This window comes from Balaenoptera physalus, assembly GCF_965194825.1.
Source record: "Balaenoptera physalus genome assembly, chromosome: 8".
NCBI classification, from domain to species: Eukaryota; Metazoa; Chordata; class Mammalia; order Artiodactyla; family Balaenopteridae; genus Balaenoptera; species Balaenoptera physalus.
This window is the reverse complement of record NC_138887.1, coordinates 10,103,107-10,126,654: the sequence shown is the minus strand read 5'-3', so window position 1 is coordinate 10,126,654 and position 23,548 is coordinate 10,103,107. Positions and strand designations below refer to the sequence as shown.

Genomic DNA, 23,548 nt, shown 5'->3' with positions numbered 1-23,548 from the left:
TCACATGGATGCGTAGTTTGTCCTTGATTTTTCTTTTTGCCTTTTCGTCATGCACTAGACTGGGAAGCTCGCATTGACAGCCACGGGCGGGTCTTTTATGTGGACCACGTGAACCGCACGACCACCTGGCAGCGTCCCACATCAGCAGCCACCCCCGACGGGATGCGGAGATCCGGGTCCATCCAGCAGATGGAGCAACTCAACAGACGGTGAGTGATCAGCATGCCGTGAGCCCCTATAAACCAGTGAAAGGAGAAGGGCAGCTAAAGAAACCCCCTTTTATACCTTCCTGCTCAGATTGTATGAGGAAACTGCAAAGTAATTAACCCATTCATAGTTAGTACCTGGAAAGCTAGATTTAAAATTTGGTGAGGAGACAAGCTAAGCCTAAGTGTCATCTAAAGATGGGGAATCCTCTTGACGGCCCAGGCTCGAACACAGGTGTTCTTAACCAAGGGCCCATGGACCACACCCACCCAGGTATTCACTGAGGGTGTCAGCGTTCCAGGAACCATCCAGAAACTATATGCAAAATTATACATGGTTGCACATTTTTCTACCAAACTCATACATATCTGTCATAAGATTCTCAAACAGGTCCAGAACCCAAACAGTTTGAAAACATTCCAAGGATAGGTTTAACAGAATACTAAAAGCTGCCTGGAGAAAAAGCTGTCTCATAAATCTCTATATTCATGCCTACCCTGGTCCCAAAATTGCTATATACTCAGAAATATACATTCTTAAAAAGCTTTCATCATAGAAAAGGAAACATTTAAAAGTACTTTTTGAGAATTGTTTTGTCTAAAAACTAGACCCCTTACTAGTTTTTAGTAAGTATGTAAAGATGTCATTTTGTTTTCAACATGCAAATGAAACCCTAAACAGCACCTCTCCCATGCCATAAGCTAGTACGAGCATCATACCCAATATCTTGCTTCTTTAAGACCAGGGCAGTGGCTTTTGGATACTTTTAGTAGCCAGGAATGCAGACTGCAGGCCCAACTTCATATGTATCCACATGACGTCTTGCTAGTGTAAAATAAAGGAAAAAGGTGGAGAGGGACTAAAAAGAATAACTAACTGGGTTTGGGGGGACACAGCTATTGATAACAAATATCCTTTGAAAGTTAACTGTACCTCCAGAAAAAAAAAAGTAGACAATTCAATCCTATTAAAATCACACAGAAACAAAAAATGAACTTCTGGTTACTGTTGTTGTAGAGAGAGAAGGATGCTTTAGGTGAAAATCACCAGGGGTTCTTTTATTTCTTGAGCATTTGGAAGACATTTGCTTTCCATTTTTCCCCATCAGTACCTGAGTGTTTAAGTCATTAATAAGAACCATAATGGGTTTTCATTGGCAGTGTATTTCTCTAGTCATTCCCACAGAAAGAAAGCATATTACAAGGAAGAACATATTAAATATAAATGCACCAAAATCCATGGGAATGTCCTTTCATGGTGATTGCAGCAAGACTCCTACAACTAAAAATGCAGAGGACACAGCAAGCTCATTTTACATAGAGACTGTGTTCAGATGCCATAGGCAGAAATAGCCTCAAGGTCTGTCTTGCCAGACAGATAAGCTGAAATGATTTACCAGACTAAGAAACACGGAGAGCAGCATCAGTCCATATCTACAAGAGGCGTAGTTTGAACACTAAAACAAAACAGTAAACCAGAAGCAGAAGTAAACACCTTGACCCGTGACATAAAAATCCTTGGAAGTTCGTTCACAATGTTCAGGTTGTATAATATAAAAGTGAGGCCAAATCCATCCTGAACCAGGCCTCTAGAGAAGTGTGCAGGCTTTGATGTGTAAACCCCCGTGCCCTCCAGTGGACTGAACATGCTGAGAGAGACCAGACTTTGCTGAATAAGAAGTTGTGTTTGCTGCGTCCATGTGGACAGATAAAAAGAAAAGGAACTGAGCGATTTGAGAAAGTGCTCATTTCTTGTGAAAAATCCTACCTAGGGAAGGTCGGATAACCTTCAGATAAGTATTCAGGCTCTTCAATGCTTATTTTAACCTATTGCTTTCAAGCATTTAAAGTTTTCCAGTGATTTGGCCTGATAATGGCAGGCACAGAAGGTATACTGTCAGTCTTTTATCCATCGCAGATGTGATCACACACAGGGGGGCATGTGTTTGGTTAGCAGGAGAAATTTACACTCATCACCTTCTCACAGCAAGATGGAAATATTTCTCAGTGTTGCAAGAAGGAATTTCTCTTGACTCCTGACAGGGTGATTGTGAAAGGCAAATGTGTTTGTGCAAGGAGACGCACACTGCAAAATGCGGAGTGGACGAAGTAGTGTGCGGTGACCACATTCCCTCGGCCACCCCCTAAGTGGCCTTTGTGGCTTTGCCACATGCTTCCACTGCAGGAAAGTCCCTCATTGCATGCCTTCCACCTGGCACTCATCTCCCTCCTGCAAAAGCCCAACCCGAATGTCACATGGTCCCTGGAACCTCCCCAGAGCTCTCTGCACAGAGCCAGGGGCCGCCTCCTCTGCAGCCCCATGACTGATGGCCCATCATACCTGCCACTGGTAACTGTCCTTACCTTCTTTCTCATTCTTCAGTGTCCCTCCTCCCGGTGCCTGGATGGGGCCAGAGTTTACCAGGACTCAGTACAAGACCATTTCCCGAGTTCATTCCTACACGTTTAAAATATCCTGAACGAACTAACTCTACCTCCTTCGCAAATATTTATTGAGGAAACCGAAAATATAAATACATAATCTCATTTTAAATCATCAACTCAAGTTTGATGTTTTACTTATTTGGATAAAATTATTATACTATTGAGAAATGCAAGTTTTAAATAAGAAAAAAAAAAAGTCTTATAATCCTACTGCCCGAAGGATTAGCTTTTTAAAAAAAATTAACTATCTTCAAATTTCATATGCACGGTCCTTATATAGCTATAATGATAGTATAGCTTTATATTCATTTTTCACTTCCTACATTATAAGCATTTTCATATTGCTATATAGTCTTAAGATTGTCACTTAAATGATGGTATTCCAATGAACAGATGTAATTTAGTTAATTTGCCATATTGTTGGATGTTTCACTTATTGCTTTTTATCACTATTTTGGATAAGGCCCTAGGGTATGTAAAATATTAGGATTGTCTTACAGTGTTTCTTTAGGGTTATATTCCCAAAAGAGCAGGCCAAGAGAGAGCCGCGTGGTGTTGGTATTTGATATCAATGCTTGAATGTTTTCTAAAGTGTGTTTCTACGGGTTTACTTTGCTAGCAACAATACCTTGCCTTTCATCTCATCTTTTGGTGGGTTTTTACTGACTTAAGTGATTCTCTTGGTGTTTTGGTGCTTCTTACATTTCACTTCTTGGACGGAAGGTCAACTTCTGTTTCCATGAGCTTTTCTTTTACCAAGTTTAGCTCCTGCCGTGAGAATTGTCTGTTCCTTTAGGCTTTGTTTGTTTGGTTTTTGTTTGGTTTGGTTCGGTTCGGTTTGGTTTTGGAAGGTTTCTGGTTTGGTTTTGTGTGTGTTCCTCTGTGTGTCCATTTGCAAATTAGACATTCCAGCTGACTTCCTTACCAATTTCCATAAACCCTATATAATATAAATACTTAACCTTTTTCTGCAAAAAAAAAAAAAAGTGTGAGGGGGGACATTGAAGGATAATTTTTGATGAAATAGAAGAGAACCAACTCTGTGACCCCCTCTCTCATCTTTAGAGCAAAGAGAGCCTCTGAGGCTGCAGCCCTGCCCTTGCTGGGTGATCCTTCACCAACTGCTGTGTGTCCTGCTTCCCCAAGACTGTCCTGACTTCAGCAAAGGCCAGGGGTTGGGTCTGGCACCTGGGATTTGAGGCTGTTGACTTAGTAAGGCATGAGATAAACCAGGTCCAACTGAGGACATGTGAAGCAGTTTGTGAAATTGCTGACATTTCCATCAAATAAGGTTATATTTACTCGTTAAAATTCTCTTCAGTGATCACTGCAATTTGGGAAGTAAAAGAGAGGCTACAGTGTGAGGTTTGTCAAAGCCCTTTCCAGGCGTCTGTTGCTGAGTAACAAACCACCCCAAACTTAGTGACTTAAAACAACAATAACTGATTATCATCACCATTATCATCATGAGTATCATCCTCTCTCATGGTTCTCATGGTTGACTGGGTTCAGTGAGGCCCTTCTCTGGGTACCACATGGTTGCAGTCAGAGGGTGGCTGGGCTGGAGACTCGCATATCTGGAGGTTGATGCCAGCTGTTGGTTGGGATCTCAGCTGTGATTGTCAACCAGAGCACTTCCACGTGGACTTTCCATGTCGCCTGGGCTTCCTCACAGCGTGGCCTCTGTGTTCCATCACAAGCTGTCACTTTCATTATTGTCTGTTAGTCCAGGTAGCCACAAGACCTTCCCAGGTTCAAGGGGAAGGGACATTGATTGTACCTCTTAATAGGAGAGTAGTCAGGTTCTGGAAGAAGCTGTGGACTGAAAATATTGTTGAGCCACTTTTGGAAAAGGCAGCCGGCCTTGAGCCACTTAGGGGATCCTCCAACAGCAGCTTCCTTGGTCTTTGGCAGGCCCCATTCCTCCCCCAGGTCAAGGTCACAAGCTTAGGCGGCTTCTCATTGGCCCACTGAGTACCCCACGTGTGGCTGCATTACTTGAGTTCCAGCAAAAAGAACATCACAGACAGACGGACAACCTGTACCTTCCCCACAGCCGCCCTGCCACAGGCGTGTGGAGGCGTAAATAAAAGCAAGCGTTTCTCTCTCCGATTCCTTGCTCATTCCTACCCCTTCCACATTTTCTCATAAGAAGCCTTCTCAGGAATGCCTCCCAGTAAGTGCTGCAGGCAGAGCCATCTTCCGCCAGGTGTCAGGAGGGAGTGGCTGAGTCTCTTTAGCTAAAATAAAACTTAAAGAAAGCCCGGCACCAGAGAGCCTCAAACCTAGATGTAGATAATACCACCTGAAGAACTTGTTAGAAATGCAGATTTCAATTTTGCCCCAGTTTCTGTAATTATCATAATCACCCAGTTGATTCTCTGGCAAGTGGTCTGGAGACCACACTTGAGAACAAAACTCCTCTTTATTTTTTATTTATTTATTTATTTTTTGGCCGGGTGGCAGGCAGGATCTTAGTTCCCTGACCAGGGATCGAACCTGTGCCCCCTGAAGTGGAAGCGTGGAGTCCTAACCACTGGACCGCCAGGGAAGTCCCCAAAACTCCTCTCTAAAGGTCAAGGAGAGGTCACTAGTCTTCAGAATCCCTGCCATGGAAGACCTTGTCCATGTAATGATACGTTCCCTGTGCCCCCACCTTGGATTGCACATGGCGACCTGGCTATTCACTGCTCCCTGGAGGCTCCCTCCTCCTCCTCTTCCTCCACTCCCACATCACTTACCTGAGCACAAGACTCATACAGCAACGCTCCCCTGGCTATTGTCATTCGTGTGACCTCAAGGACCTCCAGGTCAACATGTCCAAATCCACACTAAAATCTTCCCACCAACCTGCCCATCCTACATGGTCTTCATCAGTACCGGCACCTCCACCCACCTGCTCTAAGCAGGTGCCTTGACCTTCAAAGTTGTCTCCTCTGTCTTCTCCAACCTCCATACCCAGTCAGGTCCCAAATTCTGTTGAGTCTACATGTAAAGTTATTACGAACTCTGCCACTAAAGATCTCGTCAGTCTGACCGCTTCCCTCATTGCTGCTGTGCCGTGAGGAAAAGGGAAGCGGAATTCCTGTCCTGTGCCCTGGTAGGGCTGAGAGACATCAAGCAAAGTCAAGGTCATTTAGCGAGGAGGAAGAGGGGCTACAAAGAGTGAAGGAAGCAGAGCGGAGCAAAAAGGAACGAGACAGCTGGACACCTGCCTACAAAACACAATGTGAATTAGGCAGGGAGGTTTAGGAAATTTCTGTGAGTGTTTTGTGGGCAGATATAGGCGATCTTAGTTTCCCCACAGAATGTGGGTGTTCCCCGCCCCCAGCAGCATCCTCAGACACCAGCGTGATCCGCCACCCCTGCCTGGTTCCAGGCTTCTGCATCTCCAGCCTGGAGCGATGCCGTAGTTCTCAGCTGCTCTCCCCAACTCCAGGGTCTTCTCCTCCCGTGCCCTCCACACAGGTGGGGGTTGGTGTAGAACTGGACCTGCCTCGCTTTTCCAGCAGCTGCTCAGCCCCTACAGTGGCGGTTCTCAAAGTTGGTCCCTGGACCAGCGGCAGCAACTGCATCCCCTGGGAACTAGTCAGAAATGCACATTCTTGCCTCCGCCCACCCCATCCCTGGACCTGCTGAATCAGAGAGACGCGGGGGATGGAGCTCGGCAGCCTGTGTTTTCACAAGCCCTGTAGGTGATCCTGATGCAGCTCAAGTTGGAGAACCTGGGCCTAGAGAAAAACATCCCAACCGCCGCTGGGCACCTGCTAGGCGCTCCCTGCCACCCCTGCTGGTTCCCTGGCACTGCGCAAGGCCCACACATCCTGACGCCACCACCAACCTTCTCGGAGTTCTCCCAGCTGAAGCCTTTTGCACATGTTATTTCCTCCGTGTACCTTCCCTACAAGCTCCCCGACACGTCGTACTCTGACTTCGGAACGCATGTGCCTTGGGTGCTTCCTCGTCTGTGTTCACACCTCTTACACACCTAGGGCAACTTGTTCACCTCACTAGAGTCACAGTTTATGTGCATTTCCCCTCTTTGTTCTGTCCTGACCGTGAGGGTTCAGAGGGCGAGATCGCATTCCAGTCTTCTCTTTGGTCTGGAAGTCCAGCGCAGAGCCAGACACACTGGAAGAGTCAGTAAATATTTAGTAAGCACCTGGTTAGGCAACTGACTGGCCAGCTGACTGACTGATTCCCCAACTTGGAAAGAAAATTCAAAGGAGCCTTCAAATAAGCAGAAAGCATTTATTTGTCAGCCAGTGTGTTTTTAGCGTGTAACCTTTGCACACCCCTTGCCAGTCCTGTCAGTTACCTGTTAAATAAAAACAAATGAGTAGAACTTTTATTTTAGTTTGTAGACTTATCACCATCAGGGAGAGGTGCTTTGATATCTTAGTTGTAATATTTTAAGTTCCTTCCCACGCCATTATTTTAGATTTAGCCTAATTTCATTTAATGCAGGGTGATTTTTTTTTAAGTCACCATACTTGAAACTCATCACAGCTCACAAAACAAAAACAAGTCAAATCATCCAGAGATACTTGTAGTGTTAATTGTCTTGGGTATCTTGTGGGGATTTTGAGCATTTCTTTCCTGACGTTTCTTGACATCCAGGACGATTCTTTAGTGATTTCCCCACTTATCTGATTCAGAGCATCTACCCCTCAAAAAGCCATCAAACCAAAGTTAACTCCTGTCTTTGCACTTTCTGACACAAAGGTACCAAAATATTCAGCGAACCATTGCTACAGAGAGGCCTGAAGAAGATTCTGGCAGCCAAAGTTGTGAGCAAGTCCCAGCAGGAGGCGGCGGAGGAGGCGGGAGTGACTCAGAGGCTGAATCTTCTCAGTCGAGCATAGGTATGCAGGATGGGCCCAGACTCCTGGGATGCGGATGGGGTAAGGAAAGCAGGGCATGGGCGAGGTCCAGGAGGAGAAAGAGGCTTGGCACCAGCAGGGTAAAACAGACCGAAGTTTCCCACCAGGAACGTAAAGGAAAAGTGGATTCACAGTGAAGAGACCTTGCACCTATGCATCAAGGCAATTTTTTTTTTGGTGGCTTAATCATTTCTTATTAAGTAAATTTATTGGTTGGTGTCCTAAGGATGTTTTCCACTTGTAAATAAAACATGCAATAAGAATTCACGGTCTGCTTCCAAGGAGCCACATGACAACAATAGGAATAAGACTTGTTTGCATTTAGAATAAAATACACAGCAGAAACTAACACAACATTGTAAAGCTATTATTCTCCAATAAAGATGTTTTTTTAAAAAAATAGGAAATCGTAAAAAAAAATTTTTTAAAAGAATAAAATACAATCCCCCCTGAGGGAGGAACCTGGGAGTAAAGAGAACCTGCAGGCTTATGATTACACACGGCTGCCTGGGAGCATTTTTTAGCAGATACCATCAGCATCCACTAGGGGGTCTGATGTTCATTTCTTTGAATCTGCCTGAGTGGAACTCAGATGAGAATATTCAAAAGGCGTAAGAGATTGACTTCTCCTTTTTTTTTAATTGGAGTAGAGTTGATTTACCATGTTGTGTTAGTTTCAGGTGTACAGCAAAGGGATTCGGTTATACATATATATTCTTTTTCAGACTCTTTTTCATTATAGGCTATTACAAGATATTGTATATAGTTCCCTGTGCTGTACAGTAGGTCCTTGTTGGTTATCTATTTTATATATAGTAGTGTGTATCTGTTAATCCCCCAATTCCTAATTTATCCCCTCCCTTCCTTTCCCCTTTGGTAACCATAAGATTGCTTTCTCTGAAGAGATTGGCTTCTGCTTTTTATACCTGTAATAGCATAAGATTATTACTGTAACATCCTAATAATCCAGCTTCTTTTTGAACTGGGTAAATGATGGCAGATTGACGGCTCTAGAACATTCGGAGCAAACAGCCATGTGCTTCCTGTACTGCCAGGTCTCAGCTGTCTCTGCAAAAGCAGAAGAGGGGAGACATTTTCACTCCCTCTTTTAAACATGTATGTACACAGTTCCACCAACTATTTTAATTGCCTCCATTCTATTCATTTTATCAGATATACTAACTAAACTGACTAGTTTATGTATTTCTATTATTAATTTCTATTAATCTCTGAGAGAGATGTAGTAAAGTGATGGAGTAATTAGAAACATGAGGAAAAAGGAACAGAAAATTTCTTTCTGGGTTTGGTATTGGATCCGGTGGCATTTGCTGTATAACAAGCCATCCAAAGCTTAAGCTCACAGCCGTGCATTTAGCCCTCAGTCCTGCAGGTGGGCAATTTGAGCTGAGCTCTGCCGGGTGGTCCCTCAGGCCACTGGGCTCACATCTGCATCCTTGGTCAGCTGTGGAATTGGCTGCAAGCTGGCTGGCCTGATGTGGCCTCAGCCGGGGCGGCTTGTCCCCACTCCCCATGGCTTTTCATCTTGCACAGACTGTTCTCGTGATGAGGGAGAGAAAGTGGGGACCCACAGGCCTCTCAAAACCCTGGCTCAGAACCTCTGGCAAATTCTGTTGGTTAGAGCAAGGCACAAGGCCAGCTCGATTCAACAGGGTTGCAAAGTTCCATACCAATGGGGATGCAGGGAGGGGAAGAATTGTGGTCCTTTCTGCAAACAAATTATCATAGCTATGGTGAGCAACTTATAAAGAAAGTAAGAAAAAAGTCATTGGGATAAAAGGGATGAGGTATTCAAGGACTTGATCCTGACTGAAGTTGCACAGGAACACTCCTAGGAAATAATGATTCTTAACTGACAGACACCGAGTGATAGGACACCTGGCCCTATGACTGTGACACCTGGTCGGATCACTATTCGAAACAGCAATCCCCTCCAGCTGTGCAGGTGAAGGCCTGTGGGCTGCTGGTGCCACAAGAGAGAAGTCCTCTATTTGAAACGATCTTTTCCCAATGCCTTTAGTTGCTTTGCTTCACTTTTTCCAGACCTGAGGAGAGATGGGTCACTTTCTCCAGTGAACTCACAAAAAATCACCTTGCTGCTGCAGTCTCCAGCTGTCAAGTTCATCACCAACCCTGAGTTCTTCACTGTACTGCACGCCAATTACGTGAGTGTTCCCACACACAGAAGGGGCCTGGCCTGGCTTCCAGCAAGACCCGAAACACAACTTTGCAAGGTCATTGGATAGATTAAAGAGGATAGCATTTTAACTAAGGCAAGGAAAAAAAAAAAGAGAGAAAAGAAAAAAGATGGCTCTTTTTTGCTCTCTGTGAGTCTCCCAGAAAGGAGAAAAGCTAGATTTGGAAATGCTGTAGCTTCTGTGGGTTTTTGTTAGGTTCAGATGTGTTAATATCAGTGACAGCGATTTGGAAACAAAGATGCGTTTTTATTATTGTTAAAATTTTTAAGGAACTCAGTTATGAAGTTGACGGATTCCCTTCAGCCTGAATCATTTTATAAAATCACTTTCATTAAAGAAATTTTAGAATAGATAAATAACTAGGTTTCCTTTTCCTATAATTAGTTTTTCAAGGAACATGCTTAAGGTAACTTTGATGTGATTTTTACATACGTAGTTTTTTTCATTTCTTTTTCTTTTTGGTATTATCAAGGAAGCAATGACATTATATTACTATAGTCATTACGTTTTTCATTCGACAAATGTTTCCTGCAGTTCAGGCACAGATCTAAGTGCTGGAGTCATAAAGACAGATTAGGGTGACACCTGACGAGCCAAAGCTCCTCATTTTGTGGAGCAACAGACTTGCAGAGATGAGTGTAACGTGACGGGACAGCGCCTGACCTCAGGGAGGAACGAGATGGCTCGGGGAACACAGGGAGCGGTCCTGGGGAGGCGGCTGCTGAATTCAGTCGTGAAGGTTGAAAGTGGGAGGGGCAGGGGTTCCAGGCAGCCGGAGGAAGGACTCCGCCTGGGGCTGGGTCCAGTGGGGCTGGAGTGTGGTGACAGGCAGAGGTGGGAAGAGGGCGTGGAGGGATGAGCAGCAAATTGCCTGGTAATTGCCTCCGTCACGGGAAGGAGCCTGGATCTACCTCAGTAGGCGACAGGAGCCAGCAGTCTCAGACGTTACCATCAGTTACATGATCCAGTGTTTGAGGAATTCTTTTCTCTGGCAGAACTGTGGGAGAGGGACTGAGGGGGCTGAGACCAGAGGCTGGTTCAAGCACCCAAGTGGGCGATGATCAAGGGCTGCCCTACGGAAGGGGGCTGGGAGCAGAGAAAGAATGACTCTGTTCGGGAGATATTTCAGTCGCGCTTGGGGCCACTGTGATCGGGGGGGATGGGAGATGAGGGCTCCGGAAAGTGTGAGTCCTCTCTGCTTCGGGCCCCTGAGTTAGGTGGTCATGTCCCCAGTTAGCAGTAGTTTGATTAAGTGATGCAGGCTATGGCAGGGGAGGAGGGACCAGTTCTGAGTAGGTTATATTTGAGAAGCCTCGGGGACATCCAGTGGTTAGACCCAGAGCAGCCGCCCAGCGGTGTGGGGGTGGGGGGAGTCACGAAGGGGGACAAGGATGCCAGGGAGTGGCGCCCTCAGCCCTGGGCACCAGGTGGCCCTGAGCTGGAAGGAGCCACTGCCCCAGCGTGCCCTGGCTGCGAGCAGTGTCTCCTTGAACCACACACACACCAGCCCCAGCTAGCATAAAATGCTTATTTGGCACAATTAGAAACTTGTGAAACTTTCTTCACTTCTTCTCATCCCCCAACCCCTCCCCCCCACACACACACACACACAAGTTTTTACCTAGCAAGGAGTGGCAGACCTCTGAAGGTCAGCCCTAAATCCGCAGAGAACCTTAATTAATACACCCTGCTATACAGACAGCTAAGATGGAGCACGGGCGGACCTGTGCAGTCAGAGGAGGCAGCTGGACGGAGAGGGAGGAGATGCTCAGAGAGTCAGAGGGAGACTTGAGAGAGCAGAGCCCTGCTGTGGTGGGAGGAGGGAGGAAGGAGGAGGGGAGCTCTGAGATTCAGGGCAGGTCGACAGCGTCCAGGATGCTGAAGCAGCGGTAGAGCCAGACCACGCGGAGGTCCGTGTGTGTTTACGGGGGGCAGGCTTTTACTTCTGGAGCAAGAGCTCCGCTTCCGAGCTCCACACACCACCCCCAATGCCCAAGGCTCACAGTAAATCCCTGTGTAGCAATCACATCACATCCCATTAAGGTGCTCAAAGTACGCTTGGTCTGTGTTTCTCCTAATCCCCACTGCCTTCCCCATCGGCCCCCGACGCCCTCTCAGAGTGCCTACCGAGTCTTCACCAGTAGCACCTGCTTGAAGCACATGATCCTCAAAGTCCGGCGGGACGCGCGCAACTTTGAACGCTACCAGCACAACCGAGACTTGGTGAATTTCATCAACATGTTTGCGGACACTCGGCTGGAATTGCCCCGGGGCTGGGAGATCAAAACAGACCAGCAGGGAAAGGTGAGCGTGACTGCAGTGGGGGGTCCTTACAGCAAAAGGAGAAGACCGGTGAGCAGGCGGTGAGGAGGGAGCGTGGGGAGGGCAGGGAAGGCTGTGCCTGAGACGTGCCATTGGCCACCAGGAAGGAAGGAAGAGTAACTACCCACACCTGGGTTTCTGTCTTGTGATGTGCGGGATGTTTTCAAGCATCCCTGGCTCTGCCCACTGGCGCCAATAGCACCTCCACCAAGTTGTGACATTACTATGTGTTCTCTGGGTGGGGAAGGGGTGGGGTGTTGGCGGTAGGGGGGACAGTATCACACCCAGTTGACATCTGGAACTGGTTTTAGGTTTGGAACCTGAAACCAGATTCTGTTCCATGACCTTTCTATTGTTTTGCCTCCTTAGACAGCTCGCTCTCAGGGAATGAAGTTATTAGCTAACTGGGAGTGACATTATTAGATTACTCATTGTGATTTCCCTAATAAGGCTTCAGTTATTAAAACAGCCTGGCAAACAAGGACCGGGTGAATTGGGCCCGTGCAATGTTACTGGCTTGCATTTTGCTTTCGTGTGACCTTAACCAAAACTGGGCTTTCCCAGGGATGCTCTAGAAGCCTAGCTGAGTCTGCTAAAGCGAGGATGCTTTTCCTTAATCACCATCAGTCATCTCAGTGTACTTATAAGACAAGGCCAAACAGCTTACCAAGGAATTGTCCCTATGTAATCTTTTACAAACTTTGGTAGAGAGAATCCCTCCCTCTTTTGGTGGCAAAGGAATCAGAAGTGTTGCCAGCAGACACGTCTCAGTGGGAAACTGCATTACGCAGCTCCTCCCCTCTGTGATGGTGAACATGCAAAGCCATGGTCCCCCAAAGTGGGCTGATGGGACATCACCGTGCCCCGGGAGCCAGAAATCCCCCCACAAACCTTTTATCGTGCCTAAGAACCTGGGCTCTCTGGAGTATGGGGGGAAAGATTGTGTCCACTAATTAATGCAAGTCCGTCAGTACAATGACCCTCTATGACCAGCTCTGCAGTCGGGGACGAACTGGGCGAGGGGTGCCTCGTGTATGCAGAAAGCCACCACAGCCAGATTTCGTTGCCCAGGACTTTCTTGTTTACTGGATGTTGCCTCCACTGGGAGAATGACAGCGACACATGGTCATTTTCATGGTGTGGTGATAGCTTTCTATGCAAAAGAAACAGAGCAGGTTCCAGAACACTAGACCATCTTCTCGTTCCTCGCTCGGCCAGTCCGCTTCTTTCTTTATTGACACATTCAGAGTCGACAGCCTTCACTTTTAGTGTGTACTGTGTAGGAAGAGGAGGGCTGGGGCCGAGCTCTTTGGTGTCTTTGAATGCACTGTCATCCCCACAAGGGGGACAGAATGGCATCTGACTCATCTGTTGTCTTGGAAATCTGAGGAAGGTGGACACAGCCTCTGCCCAACATCGGTGGAGATGGCATGTGAGCCTCAAGTTGGCTCCAGGGCTGAGCCGAGGAGGACGATTGTCATCCAAGAGGTGGTGGGGCTTCGGGTGGTGAGACAGGTGAGACCCCGTCTGTGGCAAGCATGAGATGGAGGCGGCCTCCGCTAAGGACTGAACGCATAACAACAAAATAAGAAGAGACCTCTGAAGACCTACTACTACATGAAGGAAACAGAATCTTTATCTTGAGAAAAAGCGTATGATTTTCTTCAGAAAATAGAAATGAATATTTTAAAGATAATCTGCTTATCATACACAGAATGGCACAAGACCGTATGACTTCTGTTGAGCAAAAAGAAGCCACACACAGAAAACAATCCGAGAGGAAGCAGACATAAGAAAACAGAACCAGCATGGGATCTAGCAATCCCACTCTGGGTATTGATCCAAAAGAACTGAAATCAAAATCTCAAAGAGATATCCGTACTCCTATGTTCTTTGCAGCATTAATCAAATAGCCAAGATATGGAAACAACCTAAATGTCTGTTGATGGATGAATGGATAAAGAAAATGTGGTGTATACATACAATGGAGTATTATTTAGTCTTAAAAAAAGAAGGGAATTCTGACACATGTTCCAACATGAATGAACATGGAAGACATTATGTTAAATGAAATTAGGTAGTCACAGGAGGACAAAGACTGCACTATTCCATTTATACGAGAGATCTGCTCAAGCTCATAGAAACAGAGTAGAACGGTGGTTGCCAAGGGATGGGAGCAGGAGGAAGTGGGGAGTTTCTGTTCAGTGGGTAGAGAGTTTTTGTTACACAACATGAATAAGTTCTAGAGATCAGCTATACAATATGGTACCTATAATTAACAGTACTGTACTATACACTTTAAAATTTGTTACAGGGACTTCCCTAGTGGCACAGTGGTTAAGAATCCACCTGCCAACGCAGGGGACACGGGTTCGAGCCCTGGTCCGGGAAGATCCCACATGCCACGGAGCAACTAAGCCCGTGAGCCACAACTACTGAGCCTGAGCTCTAGAGCCCATGAGCCACAACTTCTGGGCCTGCATGCCACAACTACTGAAGCCCACACACCTAGAGCCTGTGCACTGCAACAAGAGAAGCCACCACAATGAGAAGCCTGCACACCACAACGAAGAGTAGCCCCCACTCGCCACAACTAAAGAAAGCTCGCATGCAGCAGTGAAGACCCAAGGCAGCCAAAAATAAATAAATAAGTAAATTTAAAAAAAAATTTTGTAAGAAACTAAAACTCATGTTAGGTGTTCTTATTACAATTAAAAACAAGAAAAGAAAAGGACGTGGGCTAAATAAATGTTTTAAGATTGCAAGGAACAACAAAATGTAATAGCATAGGGATAAAACAGAGCAGAACTGACACTATGTAAAATCAAATCATTAATGTAGAATATGAACATGGAAATAGCCCCCAAAGCACAGGGAAGGCACCAGATTGCAAACAGTGAAGCATAAAGTGAAAAAAAAAAAATGTAAAAACCAAAAAAGAGAAAAAATATATATCTCATCTTCTCAGCAAGAACCAGTTTAATATTGACCAAGTTAATATTACAAGATCCCTCAAGATCCCTTACCCATGTGCTCTGCTATATAAGTTACATATTTACTTGATTTACTGTTTTGTCTGTTTCTCCTGGCAGAATTTTAAGCTCCTTGAGAGCAGGGATCTTTGTGTTACTCATTGATGAAACCTCTAAGGGCCTAGAATAGTGCCTGGCACATAGTTGGCCCTCAATAAATCTCTGTTGGATGAATGACTTATAGATGTTCTTCAAGAAGAAATCAGAATACAGTAGCAATAAGTAAATATTAAATATATTAAATTGTTAAATATTGAAAATACAACTTTGATCTACAACAAACTGTTCAGGTGGGCAGATTAATTGGACTCACTGAGTTACAGTAATATTAATTAAAAAAATGCTATATCTACACATACTCTGGAATGTCTTTAGAGATTTAAAAAATCTTATCAGTATACAGCCATGATAATGTGAAAGTTATTTACAAAAGAATTAAGACAAGCTTCAAATTTCCCATCCATAAAACCAAACTATGGAAACCCAGAAAGCAATGACTGCAGGTTATTGATGAGAAAGGTAGTAGCCCAATAATCCTATTTCCAGAAAAATTGTTATCATTGAAGTATGAAGACAGTAGGGAAAAAAATCTCATGTACAAAATTTCAGAGCTCACCCTACTCTTTTGCCTGCCCTAAGAAAACACCAAAAACCATTCTCCAAATGACTCACAAATAAAGCAGAGGAAATCAATAATGGGAAAATCATAGCATTAAAAACTATGGTGGTGGGTATTTAAAATCAATCAAATCCACAAATATAAGTGTAAATAATTGCTTTAAGATTTTAATGCTTTAAAATATATTGGAAAAGACTCAATAAAATATGGAAAAATATGTGTAATAAAAATGGAATACGTGTATAAGAACAATCTGGACCAATATCCACAGACCAGAATTAAAAAGATAAGGAAACAGGAAGTGGGTTGGTGAACAGGGCAAGGAAAGTTGTGCTAAGTTCCTAGTTGGGTGTAAGGGGGGTCAAAGCGGATAATTTGAAAAACAATGGCTAAATATAGTTATTTGACAAACTTAAAAGGCAACCATTGTACCATTTAAAGCAAGAGTTTTCTCTTTTGAATCCCTACAAAAGATAAAATCAAACAAAATACAGTTGATGTAACAAAACACACAAAAAAATCCACAAGGAAGGAAAGAAAATTAAATTAATAAAATAAAATAACAACAGTAAAGCCAGGCATAACAGTCGTGGCAGCAGGTGGAAATAGGATGAACTTAGTATTCCTAGTAAGAAATAGTATCTCCTTACCAAAAGGAGATACTATCAGATTTGATAGCAAACAAACCCAGCTTAAAAAGAAACATACCTAAGAAATAATTCAGAAAGTTTAATAGTAAAAGAATAAATATTTAATATAGTGTGAAAACAATAACAGAAAAATCAGTGATGGTGTATTAATATCATACAAAGGAGAGTTGAAATTCAAATCATTAAAATGGAGTCAGAGAAAAATTTTATATTAATCAATGGTGCAATTAAAATAAAGATACAATAATCATATACACCTTGTGAACCAAAGAACAACATACATATTATATAAAGAAAAATTAATTTTTCTTTTCTTTTATTTAAATTTAATGCAATCTCTTTCAAAAACCTATGACCTTAATTACATAAAATTTTTATCTGTCAAGTGTATCTCAATAAAGGTAGAAAAATAGAGCTTACATGAATGGATAAACAAAATGTGTTATATGCATACAATGGAACACTTTTCATCCTTAAAAAGGAATGAAAATCTGACATGCTACAACATGAATTAACCTCGAAAACATTACGCTAAGTTAAATAAGTCAGACACAAAAGGACAAATATTATATCCCATATGAGATATCTAAAATAGTATTCGTAGAAACAGAAAGTAGAATAGAGGTTACCAGGAAGTGAGGGGAGGAGGGAATGAGGAGTTATTTTTTAATGGGGCCATAGTTTCAGTTTTGAAAAGTGAAAAAATTTAGAAGATGAATAGTGGTGATGGCTGCAGAACAAAGAGAATGTACTTAATGCCACTAAATTGCACACTTAAAAATAATTAAAATGACAAATTTTATATTTTACCACAATTTTTAATAATAATCTTTTATTTTTTTTAATTGAAGTATAATTGACTTGCAATATAATATTAGTTTCAGTTGTACAACATAGTGATTCAATATTTTTATAGCTTGTACTCCATCTACAGTTATTATAAAATAATGGCTATATTTCCCTGTGTTGTACAATATATCCTTGTTGATTAGTCATTTTATACATAGTAGATTGTATCTCTTAATTCCCTACCCTATCTTGCCCCTCCCCCCCTTCCTTCTCCCCACTGGTAACCACTAGTTCGTTTTCTGTATCTGAGAGTCTGTTTCTACTTTGTTATATTCATTAATTAGTTTTATTTTTTAGATTTCACTTATAAGTGATAACATACAGTATTTGTCTTTCTCCGTCTGACTTACTTCACTAAGCATAATACACTATATGTCCATCCATGTTGTTGCAAATGTCAGAATTTCATTCTTTTTTATGGCTGATTAGTATTTCATTGTGTGTGCGTGTGTGTGTGTGTGTGTGTATATATATATGTATACACACACACACATACATACATACATACACCTCATCGACTTTATCCATTCATCTGTTGATGGACACTTAGATTGCTTCCATATCTTGGCTATTGTAAATAATGCTTCTATGAACACTGGGGTGCATGTATCTTCTGAATCAATGTTTTCATTTTCTTTAGATATATAGCCAGGAGTGGAATTGGTGGCTCATACGATAGTTCTATTTTTAATTGTTTGAGGAACCTCCATTCTGTTTTCACAGTGGCTGCACCAATTTACATTCCCATCAAGAATGTACTAGGGTTTTCTTTTCTCCACATCCTCACCATCATTTGTTGTTTGTAGAATTTTTGAAAATAGCCCTTCTGACAGGGGGAGGTGACATATCTCATTGTGGTTTTGATTTGCATTTTTCTGGTGATTAGCAATGTTGAGCATCTTTTCATGTGCCTGTTGACCAACTGTATATCTTCTTTGGAAAAATGTCTACTCAGGTCTTCTGCCCATTTTTTTAATCAGGTTCTTTTCTTTTTAATATTGAGTTGTATTAATTGTTTATATATTTTGGATATTAACCTTTATCAGTCATATCATTTGCATATATTTTCTCCCATTCAGTAGGTTGGCTTTTTGTCAATGGTTCCCTTTGCTGTGCAAAAGCTTTTAAGTTTAATTAGGTCCCATTTGTTTGTTTTTGCTTTTCTTTCTTTTGCCTTGGGAGACAGACCCCAAAAATTATTTCTCCAATTTATGTCAAAGAGTGTTCTGCCTATGTTCTCTTCTAGGAGTTTTTTGGTTTTAGGTCTTACATTTAGGTCTTTAATCCATTTTGAGTTGATTTCTGTATATGGTGTTACTGAATGTTCTAATTTCATTTTTTTACATGTAGTTGTCCAGTTTTCCCAGCACCTCTTATTGAAGAGACTGTTTTTCCTCCATTGTATATTCTTGCCTCCTTTGTCATAGATTAATTGACCATAAGTGCATGGGCTTATTTCTGCACTCTCTATTCTGTTCCATTGATCTATGTGTCTGTTTTCATGCCAGTACCATGCTGTTTTGATTACTGTAGCTTTGTAGTATTGTCTGAAGTCAGGGAGCATGAAAACTTTGTTCTTTTTTCCTCAAGATTGCTTTTGCAATTTTGGGTCTTTTGTGGTTCCATATAAATTTTAGGATTATTTATTCTAGTTCTGTGGAAAATGTCATAGGTATTTTGAAAGAGGTTGCATTAAATCATTAGATTGCTTTGAGTAGTATGGAAATTTTAGCAATTCTTCCAATCTATGAATACGGGATATCTTTCCATTGCTTTGTATCATCTTCAGTTTCCTTCATCAGTGTTTTATAGTTTTCAGAGTATAGGTCTTTCACTTCCTTGGTTAAGTTTATTCCTAGGTATTTTATTCCAAAAAATTGAAGAGGCAGGAACACTCACAAAATCATTCTCGGAGGCCACCGTTACCCTGATACCAAAACCAGACAAAGACACTATGAAAAAAGAAAATTACAGGCCAATATCTCTGATGAATATAGATTAAAAATGCTCAACAAAATACTAACAAATCAAATTCCATAATACCTTAAAAGAATCATATACCATGATCAAGTGGGATTTATTCCAGGAATGCAAGGATGGTTGAACATCCACAAATCAATGGGATATACTACATTAACAAAAGGAAGGATAAAAATCACATGATCATCTCAATAGATGCAGAAAATGCATTTGACAAAATTCAGCATCCATTTATGATAAAAAAAACTCTCAACAAAGTTGGTATAGAGGGAACATATCCTGACATAATAAAGGCCACTTATGACAAACATCCACATCATACTGTCACCCACAGCCAACACCATACTCAATGGTAAAAAGCTGAAAGCTTTTCCTCTAAAACCAGGAACAACACAAGGATGCCCACTCTTGCCACTTGTATTTAACATAGTGTTGTAAGTTCTAGCCACAACAATTAGACAAGAAAAAGAAATAAAAAATATCAAAAATTGGAAGGAAAAAAAGTAAAACAGTCACTATTTACAGATGGCATAATAGTATATCTAGAAAACCCTAAAGTCTACCAAAAAACTATTAGAACTAATAAATGAGTTCAGTAAATTTGCAGAATACAAGATTAATATATAGAAGTATGTTGCTTATCTATACAATAATACTGAACTATCAGAAAGAGAAAGAAGAAAATAATCCCATTTAAAATCATACCAAAAAGAATAAAATACCAAGGAAGAAATACAATTTTAAAAAAAACAGAGCTTACAACATCTTTTCAAGATCCTATGGACCATTTTTCTAAGTGATAACATTCTATAACACAAAGAAAACAAAAAAGCAGAAAATACTCAAGTTGCATTCCATGGCCACAAGCAATAAAGCCAAATTTTAAATAACAAATTTAAAAACAACCATCAGGGGCTTCCCTCGTGGGGCAGTGGTTGAGAATCTGCCTGCCAATGCAGGGGATACGGGTTCGAGCCCTGGTCTGAGAAGATCCCACATGCCGCGGAGCAACTGGGCCCGTGAGCCACAATTACTGCGCCTGCGCATCTGGAGCCTGTGCTCTGCAACAAGAGAGGCCGCGATAGTGAGAGGCCCGCACACCGCGATGAGGAGTGGCCCCTGCTCGCCACAACTAGAGAAAGCCCTAGCACAGAAACGAAGACCCAACACAGCCATAAATAAATAAATAAATAAATAAATTTTTTAAAAAATAAAAATTAAAAAAATTTTTAAAAGTTAAAAAAAAAAAAACCATCAGAAACAAAAACTGGGCCAGCTGGAAATTCAAAACAATATTCTATGTGACTATTGGGATTTAAATAAAATTAAGACTTAGAAATCTTTAAGAAATTATTGAAAACGCAAGAGAGTAGTCATTAATAAAGCATGAGATAAGAAAGCTTGTACTCAAAGGATTAGCAGCACTGGTTTTTATTATCAAAGAAGAAAAATAATATAAAATATAAGCTTCCAAATCAATGATTTAGAGAAGATAAAAAAGCAACAGTAATTAAAGCAGAAATGTAATTTAATGTTTATTTGGGAAAAAAAAAGGCAGAAGTGTATGAATTAGAAAACAGTGTAAGAAATAAATGTAAGAGTTGTTGTAGAAGAGACATAAATAGTAAATAAAATCAACAAAATGAGATGTAGCAGGTGCAGGGAAATTTTTAAAAAGAAAAAAATACATTTCTTTCTTTCTTTAACAAATAGTTAAATGTTTGATATCACAGAAAATCTAGAAGAAATGAATAATTTACGTATTATATATATACATGTACATTTAACTTGGTAAATATAAAAAATTGAATAGACTCATAGAATAATTTGGAAAATGTATCAGTGAATGCATTTCCCACTCCCAGATATCTTCATGCTCTACTCCAGAACATGGGAAAAAATGGAAACTGCATAGTTTATTTTATGAAGCCATTATAACTTTGCTTATGAAACTAGGCGGAAAGCAAAAAGTGTTGCCACCAATTTAGTACATCCATACCATAGAAAAGTAATCAGCAATAAAAAAAAAAAAGAATGTACTGCTGATACATGTAACAAGTTGGATGAATCTCACAGAAATTATATTGAGTGAAAAAAGTCAATCTCAAAAGGTTACATACTGTATGATTCCATTTTTATAGCATTCTTGAGGTGACAAAAATACAGAATGGAGAACAGTTATTGGCTAGGGGTCAAGGATGGAATGGGGTAGAAGAATAAGGAAGGGAGGTAAGTGTAATTGGAAAGGGCCCCATGAAGGGCCCTTATGGTGATTGAACTGTTCAGTATCTTGACTGTGGTGGTGGATACATGAACATGATTAAATTGTATAAAACTAAACGTACACAGATGAGTACAAGTAAAACTAGGGAAATCTGAATTTTTTTAAAAAGTATACACAAAATTCACTTGAGTTCCAAAAAGCTCATATTTAAAAATGAAGTTGTTGAAATCAAAGTTCTCATGTCATGCATTCATGAATTGTGCTCACAAATTGTTGAGTTATGTATTATACATAATACAGTGCTACAGCATGAGCGGTTTAGAGATAAGTAAAACACTGTCCTAGCAGATAGAAGTTTATACTCTATTTGGTGAAGAATATAATTAGCATAACAAAAAATAAAAATAAATAAATGCTTTTGAAACAAAACTTAAAAGCAAATTAAAAAAATTAAACTGAAGTTGAATTTGACAGTATATTAAAAGAATGACCCACCACAATTAAATAGGTTTTCTCCCAAAGATATAAGGGTCATTTACTACTAGTAAATCTATTATCTCTAGTATTTTAACCAATAGTTTATAGGAGGAATTTCAGTTGATCATTTTAAGAAATACTAGAAAAGTACTTGATAAAAATGAAATACACATTTATGTTTTAAAAATAAAACATAGTCTTAGGAAAGTAGGAAAGTAAATGTGTTTTCATGACAAAAGAAAGGTTCCCTTAACATAATGAACCACGTCCTGTTTTACAATTGGACCCTAGTAAGTTTTCCTATCAAAATAAAGAACAAGAAGATTGCAGCGGCTGTATCTTACTTAACATTGTTTTGGAAGTTCTCGCATGTATTACAAAAAAAGGAGGTAAAAGATAAAGGAGCCCTTGTAAAAAAAGGAGACAAAATTATCATTATTTGCCAGTTAAAACTATTTTGGAAATTAATAAAATTAATATCAGTTCATCTGGAAAAGTGAAATAAACAGGCAAGAATACCTAAGAAAATTTTGGAAAAGATAAATGAGAGGAAACTTGCCCTACAGACATTAATAATTGGAACAGTGAAACTCCCACAGACCATTGGAACAGATGAAATATTCCTGAAACACACCATGGTATTTATAAGAATTTATATTTAGTGAAACAATAGGGAATGGGTGATTTAGAAAAATAAGGCCTTGGAGAAAGAAATCCAATTACAACTTCACATCATACCAAAATAAGTTTGCAGAAACAATTAACCCACCAAAAATAAAGCTAGAAAAATATAATTAAGCATTTAAATGACCTCTAGCTAGAGAGAAATAATTGAGAGATTTGTATACATAGGAACCTAAAAAATTCTGTGTATTAGAAAACAAAGCCAATGAAAATCAAAAACAGTTTGAAGGCACATGAGTAAGCACATTTAAATTAAAGAAAACCTTAACATCCTAACAACAAAAAAGGGAATAGGCAAAGTAGACAACACTCCAATGAAGAAACTGACCAATAAACTTAGGAGAAAATGTTTGGCTTCCCTTATAATTCATCATTATTTACCATTCAGCATTTCTAAGAGTTCTTTCCAATACTCAGCACTGGCAAAGTCCGTGAAAAGGGTTCATGGACTTTCGGTAAGATGACAAATCTGTACGGCTCTTGTGAAGGTAGTTTGTTAATATGGATCAATAAACATAAATGTTATCCTAACTTTTAACCCAGTAATTAACTCAACTTTTAGGAATTTATACTAAATTCTACTAAATTTATACTAAAATTTTTATACTAAAAAATTACCACATATACATATATATAAGGAACCCATTTAACTTTAATTTATAAACTTTGACATATAGTTGAATAATGTCTCCTTTTACTATACATTAATTTAGCTGATACTTGCGTGTTTAAAATCTCATGTAAACATGTTGATAAATGTTGGGTTTTTTCCCACTCACATTTCATTCTTATTCAGATTCTTGTATTTTTTTATATCACTGGCATTATTTTTTGAGCATCTAACACAGTGTTTCAGGGAACATCATTTCAGTCCCCTCTACGTTGTTGGACATACAGCTCTTTTTTGGCGCTATGTGGGAAGCTGTTCTGGGAAATTTTATTACCAGACATAGATACTAAT

General features: G+C 40.8%; 1 protein-coding gene across 3 annotated transcripts in view; it reads left to right on the top strand.

The window, feature by feature from the left end:
• HECW1 (HECT, C2 and WW domain containing E3 ubiquitin protein ligase 1) overlaps nucleotides 1-23,548 on the top strand; it is a 475,998-nt gene that overhangs the window by 375,710 nt on the left and 76,740 nt on the right. For all 3 annotated transcript variants that reach the window (XM_082473396.1, XM_082473395.1, XM_082473397.1), the window contains 4 exons: nucleotides 59-209; nucleotides 7,377-7,516; nucleotides 9,596-9,717; nucleotides 11,869-12,054. In XM_082473396.1, the coding sequence (XP_082329522.1) occupies nucleotides 59-209; nucleotides 7,377-7,516; nucleotides 9,596-9,717; nucleotides 11,869-12,054 (599 nt within the window). The remainder of the gene's footprint in view (nucleotides 1-58; nucleotides 210-7,376; nucleotides 7,517-9,595; nucleotides 9,718-11,868; nucleotides 12,055-23,548) is intronic.